At 41.4% G+C, this 18,450-nt stretch overlaps 1 protein-coding gene and 1 pseudogene across 2 annotated transcripts in view; both read right to left on the bottom strand.

Moving 5' to 3' along the window:
- LOC149319923 (phospholipid-transporting ATPase IB-like) overlaps window positions 1-18,450 on the bottom strand; it is a 498,345-nt gene that overhangs the window by 387,176 nt on the left and 92,719 nt on the right. For both annotated transcript variants that reach the window (XM_089512598.1, XM_089512599.1), the window contains exons 3-5: window positions 11,035-11,134; window positions 9,492-9,590; window positions 1,746-1,791 (exon numbers count right to left, since the gene is read on the bottom strand). In XM_089512598.1, coding sequence (XP_089368724.1) covers window positions 1,746-1,791; window positions 9,492-9,590; window positions 11,035-11,134 — 245 coding nt within the window. The remainder of the gene's footprint in view (window positions 1-1,745; window positions 1,792-9,491; window positions 9,591-11,034; window positions 11,135-18,450) is intronic.
- On the bottom strand, window positions 11,318-17,913 carry LOC149319924 (uncharacterized; annotated as a pseudogene).

Here is an 18,450-nt window from a genome sequence, read left to right as displayed (position 1 = left end):
TTTCAAATATTATCACTATAGATTAGCATGTCCAGTATACAAATTTGTGAGAGAGAAAAAAACTATGTGTAGAATGGGGTCGGGGAGGCCAAAACAAAAAACTAGCCTCTTTCCTACATGCCAGGTGGGTCCCTAGGAAGATAGGTAGCTGCCTTGGTATGAATACAACCACAGTCCCATCTGGCACAGCGTTACCAGCTATGCATCTTTGCAGTCCTAGATGCAGGGATAGTCAGTAGTTCCATTGCCACTGAAATGGTGAGTCCTCTTTCTCATCAGTGGCCATTCTACCAGCAAGTGTTCTAGCTGCATCAATGCTGTCCTGGTAGCCAACTGGTGCTTCAAGCTGTTTCTTGACTACAGCTCCCAGCATCTTTTACCAACACAAATTCAGTTGTATGAGAGGTCCTGTACAATTTAGAGCAGCTGTAGCATCAAAACCAAGAATGGGTTCACCAAACCCACAGTAACAGGCCTATTGGCTCCCCCTATACACCTGGAGATCCTTGGTATTGAACCTGGGAAGTTTAGCACACAATCCATGTTCTCAACTCTCTTCCTGAGTCAGGTTTCTTTTTCAGTTGAGTCAGCAGTTAGCCTGTAAGGGACCAGCTGTAGAGTCTAGTGTACAAGTGCTCTGCACATTCACAGATTTTTACAGATCTAGAACAACCCCACGTTGCCTCGCCACTTCTTGCATCCTTTTTCTTGCAATCCTTTTCTTAGTACCATGGACCAAAAAAGGAAAAATAGCACTCTGTCTTTTGGATAGTAGCACTCTGAGCCCTTTCCAGGTCTAGAGGCTCTTGACTATTTCACAGTGAAGAAATATAATGAATAAACAAATTACAAGTGTAGCCTGTCTTGACCCCAGATAAATCCATAATATGAAAATAGCACATTAAAAGAGTGAGCTGAATCTTGCTATATCCTGGACCTATTGAGGTGGTTGGGGTTAGACAAACAAATAGCACTTGTGTTGCCCAGTACTGTAAACATTGACAATATTGTGTGTTTTACTTTTTTAAAGAATTGAGTTTGCCCTACTTATGTAAATTAGTGTACAGATGGTGGTCTCAGTAAACTACTATGCAAAAAAATCACTTGGGGAAATTGGTCTAAATAAACCAAAGTGGCTCATGTAAATATATTCTCTTCCATGTGATTAAGCATGATGATTATACTCCAGGCAAGCACAGTGACCCTACTGCCTTTGATGGCTCCAACCCAGCTGATGTCTCCTTGAACCTGCATGAGGATGAATACAGGGAATGGCACTGAGTCAGCCTAATGGCTTTAATCCCTCCACTGCAGTAAACTATTTCTCATTTTCATTTATTTATTTAAAACTGAATTAGCCATTGCCCATGACAATACAACAAATATAACAAAGAGCAGGAATTCAAAAGCGAACACTTAATATAACAGATTGAAACAAGATGTACCAAGTAATCACAAAACTCATCCTGAAAGTGTATAATATAGATTACTGACTCCCTTAACACAGCTTAATCACTTTACATCAAGACTTTTTATAATAATTAGACAAAAGAGAAAATCCACAGTGATGACTAATTGCCACCAGGTGGTATTTTAAAAAATCACAATGAATTTTTTGGGAACTACATTATTAGAATTTATTCATGAATCATGAGTAATTAAAATCAAAAGTATTCATTCTCTAGACAAGCCAATATTTTTCCAATTCCATATTTTGTTTCAAAGAAGTTAAAATAAAATCTTACCTATTGTTTTCTTTTTGTTCACTGTGCTGTCTGCCTTGTGTCTTTTCTATTAGGAAAATCAAAGTACAAACATTAAGTTGGGGAGGGTAAAGCATCAAGAAAAGTTATCTACCTGTTGAAAGCTACACCAAAAACATAGGTGCTTTGCAGACAGCCTTTTACAGCCAGATTCAGACCACAGTCACCACACGCCACAACCCCAGACTGGCCTTTTCAGGGCGTGAAAAGGAGCTGCAAAAAGTGCCTGGGGGCAGAGCCGGGGTGTGCGTTATTTGGACGCTATGGCCCGATTCCACCCCCAATCCGGCCTTTAAGGCCAGTCTGCACAGGGCCATAGACTCATAGAGTTGGAAGAGACTTCAAGGGCCATCTAGTCCAACCCCCTACCATGCAGGAACACACAATCAAAGCACCCCCAACAGATGGCCATCCAGCCTTTGTATAAAAACCTTCAAAGAAGGAGACTCCACCACTTTCCAAGGGAGTGTATTCTTCTGTCAAAGAGCTCTTACTATCAGGACGTTCCTCCTGAGATTTAGGTGGAATCTCTTTTCCTGTAGTTTGAATCCACTGCTCTGTGTCCTGTTCTCCGGAGCAGCAAAAAAAAAAAAAAAAAAAAGCTTGCTCCATCCTAAATACGACATCCCTTCAAATATTTAAACATGGCTGTCATGTCGCCCCTTAACCTTCCCTTATTCAGGCTAAACATAGCCAGCTCCCTTAGCTGATCATAAATCAGCAGAAAAGCTGGATGGTGGCATTTCCTGCAGCACACAACAGAATGAACTTGACAATGTGTGTTAAGTTGGATGTCAAGCAGTCTTTTAGCTCTCATATGTAATAAAAACCAAATGGATCTTCATATTAAAATAGTGCTTTTCTCAACAGCTTGGGCTACTTCATATTATCTTAGTAAACCTTGTATCACTCTGTGAAGTCAGTCACTATTGTTATTCTTGCATTATAGATGATTAATGTGCTAGGCTGGGCTGGGCTGGGCCTATTATCTCTATGGTCCTGTAATTTGGAGAGTGGTAACAACTCCAGAGATTTCTCTCAAAGGCCCCTGAAGAAGTCTTGGTGTGGCAGAAATGTATTTGGCTTTTTAAACACTGAATAAAAACTGAATTGACCATCTTAGAGCATGTGGAGCTTGTCTCCTTTCTGTCTGCTGTTTGCCTACATGATTTCAGTTCCTTATTTATGTCAAGTACCCTCTGAGCCATAAAACTATACAGCCAGAAGTAGCTTATGGACTATTGGGGAAAGGGACTCACCTGATACGAGGTGCCCCACTCTATCCTGCTTGGATCAAAAGCCACAATGTAAACAACAGCACTGTATAGATTAGAGTAGTGGTTTGAGTACTGGACTGCGACTCTGGAGACCAGGGTTCAATTCCCCACTCAGTTATGAAATCCTCTGTGTGACCTTGGGCAAATCACATGTTTCAGCCTCAGTGGAAGGCAATGTCTCTGAACAAATCTTGCCAAGAAAACCCCATGATAGGTTCGCTTAGGGTCACTAAACAACTTGAAGGCACACAACAAGAAGATTATAGGAAGGTAGTCCCTCCTTGCTGCCCTTCCATCAGCAGGCAAAGACTTTTTTATTCTGATAGGCTTTTAGTACTGAAGGCTTTTAAAGAAATGGCTTGCAAAAAGCTGCAGTATTGTTTGAAATTGCACTATTTTAATAGCTTTGTAATCTTTTCAAGTGTTATTTTCAATTATTTTAATATCACTACCAGTTTAATTCTATTAAAATGTTAACTCTTTGTACATTTTCAACTATGTTGTAATCATTTTAATTTGTAAACTACCTTGAATCCCAGTCTTGGAGAAAAAGCAGGCTATCAGTAAAGATGATGATGATGAGTTCTGCTCATTTTAAGCCAGAATTCTGTTGATATATACTTGCATAACCTACCAGTTATATGAAGAATCAGACTTTTTGATGGCTTGTGTGAGAACATCTCCATGAAAAAACATTCCCCTAGATTGTGCAACAGCCTGCGGCATCCCTGAAAAGACACCCAGGTACAGCTGGGTCTTCTTCCAACAAGTCAGTCACCTCAGTTGGCTCAGAATCCTGCAGGGTTGTGACACTCTACAGCAGAGGTTCCCAACCTTTTTGACTCGCAGAGCCCCTATTTCTATGGCGGAGCCCCTAAGAGGCTTTCTCTATGGAGATTATCATATGGAGGCTTACCATCCTTAAAACGTGCCTAGATCGTCCCCAAAGCGCGAGGGTGTGATCACCGGTTGTGTTTGTCTCTCATGATGAAATCGTCATGGAGGCATCCCATCATTAAAGCGTTTGTGGAGTTGCCATTTCACTGCGTAACAGGAACTTCCATTATGCAGAGAAATGGCAGCTCCATGAATGCTTTAATGACGGGACGCTTCCATGACAATTTCATCATGAGAGACAAGCATGACCGGCAATTACACCCTAAAGCTTTAGGGATGATCTAGCCAAGTTTTAAGGATGGTATGCCTCCATATGATAATCTCCATAGTCTTACAAGTTAATGTTGTTTAGGAGTATATATAGTTATATAATCTTATTCTTTAATTTTATTCAATTTTTATTTCTTTCATTTTCCTGAAGTGGCCACAGCGCACCTGGGAAGTGCACACAGAGCCCTAAGGGATCCTCAGAGCACAGCTTGGGAACCCCTGCTCTACAGGAGCCAATGCTTAATGTGCATAGTGCTTTCATGATGTAACTTCATTTATCAGCACTAAGCATTCATTTACCTTATGAATATATGACAAGTTAATAACATTTCTGTATTACAGATTGGAAGTAATGCTAAGAGGTAGTGCTTAGAGTTAGTGAAGAATAGTCAGGGACGTAGCTAGGATTTTGGGAAGGGGGGGTCCAGACTAAGTGCCACCATTATAATGGGGCTTGAGTGCGGTGGCACAGCAGCACACACCATTCATTTTTCTAATGGAAGGGGGGGTCCGGACCCCAAGAACCCCCCCCCCTTGGCTACATCCCTGGAATGGTCTTTCACAGTCAACAATTTGAAGCCCATTTTCCATATCCCAAGTTAAACATCTATTGAGATATCATGGATATTTCTGGTCTCCATTTATAGCATACAAACATTTCCCATTTGTTCTTGTTAGTTGTTGATGTAATTTTAATTTTTGATATCCTGTCTTTCTTTTAATAATAGGATTCAAGGCAGCTATCAACATATCTTTTTAAAAAAACCAAAAAGCATTAATAAAAGTATAAATATAAGATTTTAAAAACAATTAAACAATTTATGAAGTTATTAATTTCTCCTCTTTGCAAAACAAAGCAAGAGAGTTTAGGGCTCTTTTAAGTGATTAGCCGACTACTGAGTAAATTCCCAGGTAAAACTGACTCCTTCTATTTACGCCTCCTATTGGATAACAATGATTCTACAGTATCCCATAAGGTGGCTAAATTTTGTTATATTGTTTGTAAACTGTGCCCTCAACTGACAAATGGTCATTTTATTACCGTGTAGAAAGATCTGTTTGGATATTATACATGTATAGTCTACTATCAGTTTATATTTTAACCTGTTATTGTTATACTGATATGCTGTTTGTGTGATTTTGTTTTTATACTGGTCAAAGACCGAATAAATTTTATTACTATTAATTTATGAAGTTAAAATATTGCAAATATTAAAATTAATTAAAAGACTACACTCATCCCTCCACATTTGCGGCTTTGATTTTTGCAGATTTGTTTATTCACAAATTTTATTAATATGTTCTCTCTAAGAATATCTAGGTTCGCCAGTGCAAGTCTATGGTCAACTTTAACCAAAAGACACACTGAAGGACCTAGAGATTCCTAGAGAGAACACTCCACTAGGCATTTGTAGCTCCTTCAGAGCAATTCTATAGTTAATGTCTGGCAGATGTTGACCACAGAGTTGCGCTGGAGGACCTACAGATTCCTAGAAAGGTGTTCTTTCAGGTAAAAACATAGTGTTTGTGTTATTTGCTGTTTTTCCTGTGCCCCTAACCCCAGCGAACGTGGAGGGATGAGTGTATATACATACTGTTAAAACAGCAGCAGACAGCATTAAAAGCCCAACCCTAGTCAGTATGTCAACGCCTGTTAACACAAAAAGGTTTTGTCCTGCCAACAGAAGGAAAGCAAGGATGGAGCCATTCTGGCCTCTGTAAGGAGGAAGTTCCAAAGACTGGGAGCAGCCACTGAGAAGGCCCTCTCCCTTTTTAACCACCAAATGATCCTAAGAAGGTGGCGGGACAGAGAGAAGGCCATCTCCAGACAATCTTAGTACTCTAATGGGCTCATAATGTTTAGCTTTTCAGTCTACAATATCTTTAACTGAGGGAGTGGCTCTGAGTGACATTTAATGCTTGTGCATTACTCTGGCTATGCATTTCAGATACAAACAAACACACACACCAAAAACAAGATTGTGCCAGTAACTCCAAATATGTGCAGACACAATGGAGCCTTTACTGCAAGTTTCTGAAAGGTCATGTTATTTCAATGGCACAACATCACTAGTGTTCAGTTTTGAAAAAGGGAGTGTAAGGGTCTGCCTCAAGATAAAGAAGAAATGATATGCCTGCCAAGAAATACCAAATGAATTAGGCCAGGATCCAAAGGGATACATCAGGAGCTTCTGCACGCAGAGAAGTTCTCCTAAACCCCTTCTTTTCAAAAGAGCAACCACCCACACACCATCTCACAACACATTCCCATACTCAGGTGACCTCTAAGAGGAGTCTGCACTACAGTATAACCAGCTCAAGAAAAAACGGAGGGGGATAACATTGGCAAAGTATGGTGTAAGCTACTTTGAGTACCATATCAGAGAAAAGAAGGATATAAACTAATTAATTAAATAAACAAACAAAAAATAAAGTTACTTTTACAGATCACAGTCTCCAGAATCCCCTGTCCAGCATGATCTGTGTCCATGGCCCTGTCTGGAAGATTCTGGGAGATTTGATCTGAAAAAAGTGGTTTTTCCAAGCTATGAGTGGAAGTACATAGAACAAATAACTTTACAAATAACTATACTTTTTGGGGGCAAGAAAACTGACTGGATATTTACTCCAAGAACTTTACCTCTTAAGAAATGTATCAATGTTCCTCTCTCCAAAGGAAAAAGTGCCAGTTACTCAGTCTGCATATTCCACAGCATTATATTTCATGTACAAAAGGGGTCAACTGTTTGGGGGGGAAATGACCAGATTTTACCTACCTCCCCCCACTGCAACTTTCCCAGATGTCAGGATTTGAAATTTCTGAAATAATTGGTGATGAGTATAGTTAGCTCTCACAATCACCCTGTACACATGCTTTATATGCTTAGGGAGATAGTTATGGAGCATTTGTTAGTTAATCAAGCAGGCCTTTATCAGTTAATTGCAGTTTCTCTGTCAGGCTGAGCAAAGTGAGCTCACACCAAAGGGTGTGATACAATTGTTTTCATCTTAATGCCTGGAAAACTGTTCCTCTGTTAGAATGCTGTGATTTCTCCCCTCCTCCTCCTCCTCGCTTGGGAAAACATGACTACCTTCTAAACAAGGGAGAAAGGGTATTAAAGACCAGGAAAGATTTTGAGATGGTCAACTTGGCCATAATCCAACCCAGAAAACCAATCCCCTGGGACGATGTTCTATTTATCGTGGTGGCTCCAATACATGTGACAAATGATTACTTTGATCATCAGGGAAACATGCATTAACTTTGGCTTTGCTTTGGGCATTATTGCTGCATTGGGCTAAATATTTGTAAGTCACCAATAAACCATTGTACCTGGACTACGGTCTAATCTGCACTGCAGAAATAATATAGTTTGACATTGCTTTAATTGCAATGACTCAATACTGTGGGATTCTGAGATTTAGTAGTTTTGTCAGATATTTAGCCTTCTCTGCCAGAGAGCTCTGGTGCCACAACAAACTACAAATCCCAGGATTCCATAGTATTCAGCCATGGCAGTTAAAATGCTGTCAAACCATTATTGCTGCAGTGCAGATTAGACTGACTTTTCATTCTGACAAACCTGAGTTGGGCTGGAAACTAAGACTGAGTTGGCTGGGAACTAAGGGGCTATATAGATGAGTGGCATGCACCCGCCCCTTTTCGCCCCAGATTGGTGCTGCAGCAACCACATGCAGTGGCACTGATCCACTCCTTTGAGGGAGCAAAAAGAAGCCTCTCCAAGTGGCTCCCTGAAAGGGGCATCATAGGTGCAGCGGCGTGTCATGATGAAGACCCTTCCACACTACATAGTCTGGGAACTGCACCACAGTGGCATCATCATGGCACATGTTGTGTAAATGGGTGCATGCCAAAATGGCTCCCTGGCATGCGTGAGGATGTCACGCCATGACTCCACCTACAGGCCGGCGCTTTTTGCCAGTCTGTATAGGGCCTAAGTAAATCAAGATCCTGCAGTCATTTTATCAGGAAAGAAGTTATCAGGGACAGGTCCCAGCCCCTGAGGTCACTAGGTCCCTAACAGAGATGCTGAGCAAAGAAGCTCCATCCAAGACCTGGCTGGGAACTGGGCATCACTTCTCTCTTCCTCTTCTCCACACAGGAAAGTTGGAGAAGGAGTGAAATTGCAGAGGAATCACTGCTGTTATCGCCATTCACTGACAAGTTACAACTAAACTACACATTGCATCAAACATGTAGCCAACAGTTAAGGTCACTGCTTTTCACACTAATGGAAGCATGTGTGGCATAGAACTAAACTGGGACCAGAGTGTATGAGCTTTTTAATTCAAAAATTCCTATAAATGCAGACATTTTAAAAAAGGAGAGGAAGTCCATTGAGCTGTTTTATTTTCTAAACTTCAAAAACTCTTGAGAGGATTTTTTAGATAAAGACCAGATGAGGAAAAGATTTATGCCTTACAATAATTAGAATGAATGTTATATGGTATATGTCAAATATGTAATTAAAAGATTTATATAGTTGTAAAGAGATTAAAGATTACATGGAATTTGAATATTGAGAAGCAGATAGCAGAAAAAGAAAAAAAAATAAGATGTAAGTAAGTATATGTTGATTAGTGGATGTTTATGTATGTGTTATGTATGGTTTGTATGATGTTTGTATTTATATATTAATAAATAAATAAAAATTATTTTAAAAAAGAAAAGATTTATGCCTTCCCCAACTATGCATGTCTTTGGACTGGGATCATGCATACATAGTTCAATGTGGGCTGTCCTACCTCATTTTTCCAGCAGGCTACATTCACAGACTTTTTTAGAAGTAGAAGTGGTTTGAAGATCACTTCAGTTATTTTTAAAGGCTATTGTGAGCTATTTTTAGGTGTGGGGAGACCTCTGTAACAGTTAAATGAGTAGTTGTGGTCCCTGAAGACCGCTAGAAGCATAAATCTCAGTTTTGGCTGAAGTGCCAGTGTGGTGTAGTGGTTTGACTGTTGGACCAGGACTCCATCAGATCTGAACTACAACTCTGGAAATCAGGATTCAAATCCCCACTCAGCCATGTAAACCTACTTGGTGACCTTAGGCAAATCACACTTTCTCAGCCTTAGAGGAAGGAATTGGCAACCCCCTTCTGAACAAATCTAGGCAGGAAAACCTTAGGATAGGACTGCCATAAGTCAGAGTCAACGTGAAGGTATATAATGACAAGGAATCATTCCCAGCTGGTCAGCTAAGATGGAGAGGTATGAGAAAGGCTGTTGGCCTGCTTCCTCAAGATTTTGAAGATATACTTACATAGTCTTCTATAATTTCCTTAATGCCAGCAACTGTGAGAATGAATATCAATGGCACCAAGGTGGTGTATCTTCCTGTTGGAGAGACATCTGGAATTTGCTGAAAAAAAGAAAGAAGAAAAGCTTTCTAAGATGCAACAAAACAATGTGGTTTTTATACTATGAATGTATTGGGAAGTACTGGTGTGCACAAATGCCCCTGAACTATTTGTTGAAGAAAGAGCAGTTTGGGAAGGGAGGATTAAGACTGAAAAAATGATATAGAGTAGGTGTGTAATACTTTTCTCTTGCTGTTTCTCCAACCCAAATTTTGTTCCATCCTGCTGCTTCCCTCTCCTTCATGGGGTTCCAAATGCAGAAGGAATAGGGCACAGCAGGATGATATGGTGCAGAGAATTACAGGGTGTTGAAGGCTTAAACAAATTGTCCCTTCCAATGCTTCTAAATTCTCCTTTCTGAAAACTTAGAGCAGGAGCAGAACTCCCATATATGCACATTTGGTGTAAGGTGTCATTAGTCCATGAGAATGCAATCTAACCTGGTGAGGAATCTATGATCTCGGGCTTCAGAAATCTCTTTTACACAAACCTTTCTGAACCATGAATCCTCAGACAGTATAAGACTATAATTCCTATCAATTCCAGCACTGCTAATGAAGGAGATGATGGGAAATGCAGTCTGGGGCCCACAGTTGGAAAAGCCTGCATTAGACACAGAAAGGGAGAATACAATGTTGTCCCCTGCTATTGGCAAGCAGTAATACATCTTTTGAATAATTGTTGAAAATGCAATTTGCCCTACTTGCTTTGTTAGAACACTTGTTGGGATTTGAGATGCAACATCTGGCTCTAGATTTAGTTTATGAGGCTACTCTCTTTTCTGGTCTAGCACTGATGCTATTTCACATGACAATGTGTAGGACGTTTTAACCATTTATATGATTCTCTGTCAGTTGTTCACAAGGTGAGTCTCCAGATCTATTGGACTATAACACCCACATCTTGCCAGCTGATTGGAAATGATGGGGATTGTAGCACAACACACCAGGGAGACTTCATCTTGGAGAAGACTATTCTATATTTTATAATCAACTTGCCAATACCTGTTTAGGCTTTGACTAAGGGCCCATACAGACAGGCCAAAATAAAGCTGCTTTGGGTCACTTTGGAGGTATGCTGTTTAAATGATGCATGTGTCCTAAGAGGCAAGAAGCCTTATCAAAGCCACACTCCAATCCTAAAGACTGGAGCATAGCTTTGGCACAGCTTCTGGCCTCTTAAGATGTGTGTCATTTAGACAGCATACCTCCAAAGTGACTCAAAGCAGCTTTATTTTGGCCTTCTGTATGGGCCCTAAGTTTCAGATAAATGCATAAATGCATCACCATCATGGATTCTTTGGAGCAATCAACATCAGATGTTATGATGACCCTTACATGTGTGCAGCTTTAGCATTTCTATAACAGTATGTATTCCCAGATCATTCTCTTGTCATCACTATACTAAACAGTGTGTGGTCATTATAATTTACCTGCAGAGACATACCTGCAGTAAGGCAATGAAGAGGAAGAAAGCATTTGCAGCTTTTCTGATCTGCTCATATAAGAATCGAGGTAGAAACGTCACCACGCTGTACTTGGCTGTGCTGTGAATTTTCAGAAACAGAACAAAGATTTTGTTTAAAATGGAATTTTAACAACCTGGATCAGATAGCTTAACATTAAATTAAACTAGGGAGCTGGAGCCAGAGAACTGGAGAATTACTTAAAACCAATAGGATGTGAACCTGAATCTTCTACTATTCTATAGCTTCTGTTCATTTATACCTCTACCCTTGGTCTGTTCTCTGTCCTGCTTTCTTACCCGTCTCAGACTTTCTCCAGACTAGACAACTCTCAGAACTGAAAGCAGATGAAACTTTAGAGAAAGTCACTGCTATATGAGCAGAACTAAACTCAGGGGAAGTCAGGACACTCTGAGGAAAGCACAAAGACCATAGTGCCTGTTTGTTCGGAGGCAGGAGTGGCATAAGAGGAAAAACATTTTATCCTCCTAGCCTTTCTAATCCTTTTTTTAAAGTGTATTTTTACTTAAAGCTTTTTAAAGACTTGCACTGCTATTGTCTTCTGCTCCTCTCTTTACTTTGGCATTATGCCATGGCTATTCAAATTGTTTTTAATGGCTTATTATTGGATTATTATATTTTTTATGATTTTAACCTCTATTTCATGAAATACCCAGAGAGCTCTGTTACTGGTAAGTATAGAAATCGAGTAGGTTGGTTAGATAGTGTTAGTTCATTAATTAGTTATAGCTCTTCCATACTGCAGAAATAAAGCAGTCTGGCACAACTTTAACTGTCATGGACTCCATCCTGTAGAATCTTGGGATTTGTAGTTTGGTGCGGTATTCAGCCTGGTCTGCCGAAGCATGATAATGCCCAACCAAACTACAAATCCCAGGATTCTATAGGACAGGGTCATGGCAATGCTTTATTTCTGCAGTGTAGATACACTCCTGGTTAAACCGCAAGATAATACCCTACCTAGACTATTGACTGGGACAGATTACAGGGAGAACAACTCCCTTGTTACAACAGCTCCACCACTCTGTTTCTGGGGGAAATTCAAAGTAGTGGTGGTGGTGGTGGTGGCATTTATTTATATCCCACTTTTCCCTCAAAATTTCCCAAAGCAGCTCACAATTTAAAAGAACAATACAATTAAAAACATATAAAAAGTTAGCATCAAAATAAAATTAAACTATTACAGTATTAAAACAAATCGCAAAGTAAAATATTAAAATGCAATTTAAAAAAGATACATGCTTTTAAAAACATTTCAGTTAAAACAATATAGCATCCCCTAGCCTGTTCTTTAAAAGGGGGGTTTAGCCTGCCATCAGAAAGATAACAAGGGAGGGGCCATTCTGGCCACCCTGGGAAGGGAGTTCCAGGTTCTAGATTTTGACCCATAAAGCCTATATGTCTTGGATCCAATCTTTTCCCCCCCTACAGTCAGACGTCCATATTTATGGAATCTTTACCCACAGATTCAGACCATCCATGACTTGAAAATATTTTTTATAATATAACTTCCAAAAAGCAAAAACTCATTTTGACATTTTATATACCAGTAAGTGGATACCATTTTACTACACCACCGTATATAATGGGACTCGAGCCCCCATGGATTTTGGTATCCACAGGGGGTCCTGGAACCAAAATCCAGTGGACACCAAGAACCCACTGTATATGAGCCTATACGAGCTCTGAGATCCTCAGGGGATGCCTTTCTCTTTGTCTAACCACCTTCACAGGCACATCCATAACAAAGATATGGGACTCACTGCCCTATTATGACCCCTTGACCTCATTCTCTTGCACTATGTTACTCCTATGTTCCAATTCTCCTTTCTCTGCCTCCTTTGCTGCTCCTCTACTGTCCTTGCCTTGAGGATTTTTCGCATTCATGCTCAGAATTCAGGAAGTTAATTTTTAAAATAACTAGTTGCACTTATATATTCAAATTTGTGCTAAGCAGCAAGTTGCCATTTTAGTTCCAAGTTTTATATTTTTTACTTTATTTTATCTCAAAAACATTCAGGTTTTTTAAAAAACTAAATTTTAATTTTTAAATTAGTTTTTTTTAAAACCTGAATGTTTTCATTTGCAGCATAAGGCACTACACAAGCTAGCACTTGAACCGTGACATATTCCTCCAACAGCCTTTAGTGAGGTCACACACCCAGGACTATAAAAAGTAAGTAAATGTTTATAATTGTGATGCAAAATGAGTGAAATTATCACTCATCACATTGCAATCATAATGCAACTTAGTTATACCTCGGTTACTGAAAAAAAGGAGGAGTTAATTATTTGTAACTATTTATTACCAAGCTCTGATCTTTCTTTTTTTACACTATTCTCCATGGTCCAAAACACATTGCAGAAATAATCCAGTCTGCCCTTGCTCAATGCTAGGGAATTCTGGGAACTGTAGTTTGTGAAACATTTAGCCTTTTCTGTCAGAGAGCTCTGGTGCCACAACAAACTACATTTCCCAGGATTCCTTAGCACTGAGCCTGAACAGTTAAAGTAGTCTCAGACTAGATTCTTCTGCAGTGTGTTTTGGACCTATGTTTCATAACTCTGGGATGTCAGCAGTTCAACTTGAAACCCAGGATAAGAGTAGTATAGCCAGTGGCAAAAACAAGCAGCTTCATTTTATATATTCATTCATTTAAAATATTTATATTTCTCCTTCCCATCAATCAAAAAGGCCCTCAAGGTGAGCAGTCATATAGTACAGTAAAATCATTAATATAAAATGCAGTCAACAAAATGATTCCATTGCAACAAACTTCAGAGTCCATTCAAAATTAATGGCAAGGGGACAGGGAGAAGGGCAAGCATCCCGTGTCTTAAAAGGGAGCCTGGCAAATCAAAAGGAAAGGCCCCTCCAGAAATTAGGTGAAATTAACAGGCAAGGCCTTTTTTGTTCAGAACACCTCATTTCTAGAGGGGCCTTTCCTTTTGATTTGCCAGGCTCCCTTTTAAGACACGGGATGCTTGCCCTTCTCCCTGTCCCCTTGCCATTAATTTTGAATGGACTCTGAAGTTTGTTGCAATGGAATCATTTTGTTGACTGCATTTTATGATATGCTACTTCTACACAAAAACCTGCTTAAAATGGTTCGCAGCAAAGGTTAACCTAAATTTCAGTACCATGGGCAGTTCCCCAAAAAATTCACTTCACCTCCTTTGCACATTAGAAGCCTAATTTTCAGGAGTATAAATTGTAGGCTTCTATTGTGTTCCTCACTTTCTTTTGAGCTGTCCATAGTTAACTAGCTGATCACCACGTAAAAGAATAAGATAGGCTAAGATAGGCCTTGGTATAATTTAACATGACCCTTCTTATTTATCTTTTATGTTCCTGTATCATTGGTATCTGCTATTGAGGATAAAGCAGCTCACACAATTGTTTCTGCATGATAAGGAAGAGAGGCAGAGAACTCATTGCCTAAGACATAATTCTGGTCTTGACAGCAATATTAATATGTTGGAGAAAGCAAGTGATCTTCCAATGACATTTTGAAAATGCATCTTTCACAAACAACATAACTCTGCTGAAATAATCCCCAAGTAATTATACAGAATGCCTATCTTTCTCTAATTTTGCCTTATTTATTTATTTATTTATTTATTTATTTATTTATTTCCCGCTCTTTTCCCAGGACTGGGACTCAGAGCAGCTTCACAACAATTAAAAAACAAACAAACAAACAGTACAATTAAAACATTTTTAAAAATAAATAGATAAATGACATGCATTAAACAGAATGATTGAACTAGTCCAACATTCCTGCCTGTTCTTATAGTGATTCCTTAAATGCCTGTTTGAACAGGTAGGTCTTCACCTGCCGTCGGAAAGCCATCAAGGAGGGAGCCGTTCTTATCTCTCTGGGCAGGGAGTTCCAGAGTCTAGGGGCAGCCGCTGAGAAGGCCCTTTCTCGTGTCCCCACCAAACGTGTTTGTGAAGGTGTTGGGATGGAGAGAAGGGCTTCTCCAGAGGATCTCAGAATCCGGGCAGGTTCATACCAGGAGAAACGTTCTGCCAAATAATGTGGACCTGAGCCATGTAGGGCTTTGTAGGATATAACCAGTACCTTGAATTGTGCCCGGGAACAAACTGGCAGCCAATGAAGCTGTTTCAACAGGGGAGTTGTATGGGCTCTGTAATCAACTCCTGTTAACTGTCTGGCAGCAGCTCTTTGAACCAATGGAATTTTCCGAACACTTTTCAAAGGCAGTCCTATGTAGAGTTCGTTACAGTAGTGCAAATGGGATGTAACCAAGGCATGTACCACCGTGGCCAGATCTGGCTTCTCAAGGAACAGGCGCAGTTGGCGCACAAGTTTTAAATGTGCGAAAGCACTCCTGGTCACAGCAGAGACCTGGACCTCCAAGTTTAAAGCTGAGTCCAAGATTACCCCCAAACTGCAAACCTGTGTCTTCAGGGGGAGTGTGACCCCATCTAACACAGGCTGGATCCCTATTCCCTGATCTGCCTTCCGACTGACCAGGTGCACCTCTATCTTGTCTGGATTAAGTTTCAACTTGTTTGCCCTCATCCAGTCCATTACTGAAGACAGGCACTGGTTTAGAACCAAGACTGCCTCCTTGGATTGAGGTGGGAAAGAGTAGTAGAGTTGAATGTCATCTACATATTGATGACATCGCACCCCAAAACTCCAGACAACCTCTCCCAGTGGTTTCATGTATATGTTAAACAGCATAGGGGACAACACAGAACCTTGAGGGACCCCACAGGTCAATGGCCAGGGGTCCCCCAGTACCACCTTCTGAGTTCGCCCCTCCAGGAAGGAAGAGAGCCACTGTAGAACAGTACCTCCAAGCCCCATCCCAGAGAGGTGGTCTAGAAGGATACCATGATCAATGGTATCAAAAGCTGCTGAGAGGTCCAGAGGAATCAACAGGGACACACTCTCCTGTCCAGTTCCCTGCGTAGGTCATCCACCAAGGCGATCAAGGCTGTCTCTGTTCCATAGCCAGGTCTGAAACCAGACTGAAATGGATCTAGATAATCCGTTTCATCCAGAAACCCCTGGAGTTGGGAAGCCACCGCATGTTCCAGAACCTTGCCCAGAAATGGTAGGTTAGACACTGGCTGATAGTTATTCATTATTGTGCAATCAAATGATGACTTTTTTAACAGAGGCCTCACAACAGCCTCCTTTAGGCAGGATGGAATTCTTGTCCTGGACTGCAGCCAGCACATACAGACACACGCCGATAAGAATGGCTTAGCCCAGCAAGTGGAAGCAGGACACAGACCTTGCAAGGAGTAAGCATGAGAGCAGTCCGAGAAGCCAAGCCGAAGTCAGGATACTAGAAGTCAGAGCAGTCCGAAAGCCAAGCCAAAGTCAGGATACCGGGAGTCAGAGTAGTCAAAGCAGTCCAAGTTCAAAGCAGCCAGAAGATAACAAGGGTCCAGTCCAAGGTCAAAGCAACAAGGAGTCAAGATACAAGGAGCCAGTGCCAGCAGCAATCACACCAAGGGATCATGCAATAAACTCTAGCACTGTGTGGAGGCCTCTCTATAGCTTAAGTAAGGGAAACTCTCCCCCGCACCACCTGAGGCTGGTTGGCTAATTGCCTCTCTGCAATCCTCTTGGATCTGTACTCTCAGCCCTTCTCTGTTTGTAAGTAGGCACATCTAGGCAAGCTTCCTCCCCAGAGTCACCACTAGGCTATTGCACCACAGGAGGCCTCTCACTAGCACTAGGACCTGGTTGGGCCTCCTCCTCTGGGGCTGGGAGAGCACAGCTGGGACCTGGCAGAGCAGGATTACCACCTGGTGTAGCCTCAATTAGCTCTTGCTCTGCAGGAGGCTCGTCCTCATCCTCATCCTCCAAGAGCTGATCTTGGCTGGCCATGACAATTCTGCCTTGTTGTAGGGAGGCATTGATTACTTCCTTTACCCACTCAGTCAGTCCCCCTCTGGCCTGTTTAATAAGCCAAGAAGGACAAGGGTCTCAGACACATGTGGTGGCTCTTACCTTTCCAAGGATTCTGTCCACATCATCAGGCTGCACAAGTTGAAAAGTATCCATTAACACTGGACCGGTAGGAGCCAAGGTAACATCCACTGATACTGTATTAATTGTAGCATCTAATTTGGACCGAATCTGAGTGATTTTATCTGCAAAATGCTGAGCAAATTCTTCACAGCGAGCCATTGAGTGGTCTGCATTTTCTACTTGAGGGCGAGTGTGTAAAAGACCCTTGACCACTCGGAACAGCTCTGCTGACCGGCTCCTTGCAGATGCAATGCTGGTAGCAAAAAATAATTTCTTTGCTGCCCGTATTGCCAAAGAGTAGGCTTTCAAATAGGATCTAGCCCGTATTCAATCAGATTCACTCTGAGTCTTCTGCCAATGTTGCTCTAGTCTCCTTCTCATTTGCTTCATCAACATCAAATCCCTAGAGAACCAGGGGGCTGGTTTGGCTCCACTCCATGAGAGGGGATGCTCAGGAACGATTGTGTCCACTGCTCTGGCCATTTCCCCATTCCAAAGGCTGGTTAGGGCTTCAACAGAATCGCCTGCCAAGGTGACAGGAAACTCCCCAAGAGCCCTCAGGAATCCATCTGGATCCATCACCCTCCTGGGGCAGACCATCCTAATCAGTCCCCTACCCCTGCAGAGGTTCTGAGTCCCAGTAAGTCTAAACCTGACCAGATAATGATCTGTCCTTGATAATGGAACTGTGGAGAGTTCCACCACACCAAGATCATCATCATCCCACCCAGCACAAAAAACAAGGTCCAGAGTGTGCCCAGCAGCATGAGTAGGGTCAGATACTACTTGGGATAGACCCATGGTTGTCATGGAGTCCATGAAGTCCTGTGTCACTCCTGAAAGGGAAGTCCCAGCATGGATGTTGAAGTCCCCTAGCACTAATAGACGTGGAGATTCCAATACCAACCCGGAGACCACTCCGGTCAGTTCAGCAAGGGAGACTGTTGTGCAGCGGGGTGGGCGGTACACCAACAGAATCCCTATTTTGTCTCGGCTACCCAATTTTAAATAAACACATTCAAAACCCGTAGATTGTGTGAGGGGGCATCTGGTCAGGGGTGATACATGGCTATGTATCTGATCAGCACAATACCATATGATTCCTGGTTGTACAGATTATTGCTGGAGCATCAGAACAAGACCAAACTGAAGTTGCAAACAAATCACACTGGTTCATATGACTTTGGCTTTCATTTGAACTTTCTGGGCAACTACAGCTACAGTCTTCATTTAACCATGATGGCTGGACATTCTCAATAATAGCCAATGGATCTGAGTGGATGCAGAAGAGCCTTTAAAAGCTGTCCTGCCGGTTTACTACTCTCCAGCACAGCTGAGTGGATGCAGAGGAGCCTT

This window comes from Sceloporus occidentalis, unplaced genomic scaffold, assembly GCF_023333645.1.
Source record: "Sceloporus occidentalis isolate IW3139 unplaced genomic scaffold, rSceOcc1.0.p SCAF_2, whole genome shotgun sequence".
Classification (NCBI taxonomy): Eukaryota; Metazoa; Chordata; class Lepidosauria; order Squamata; family Phrynosomatidae; genus Sceloporus; species Sceloporus occidentalis.
The sequence above is the reverse complement of the archived record's forward strand: the minus strand, read 5'-3'. Positions and strand labels throughout refer to the sequence as shown.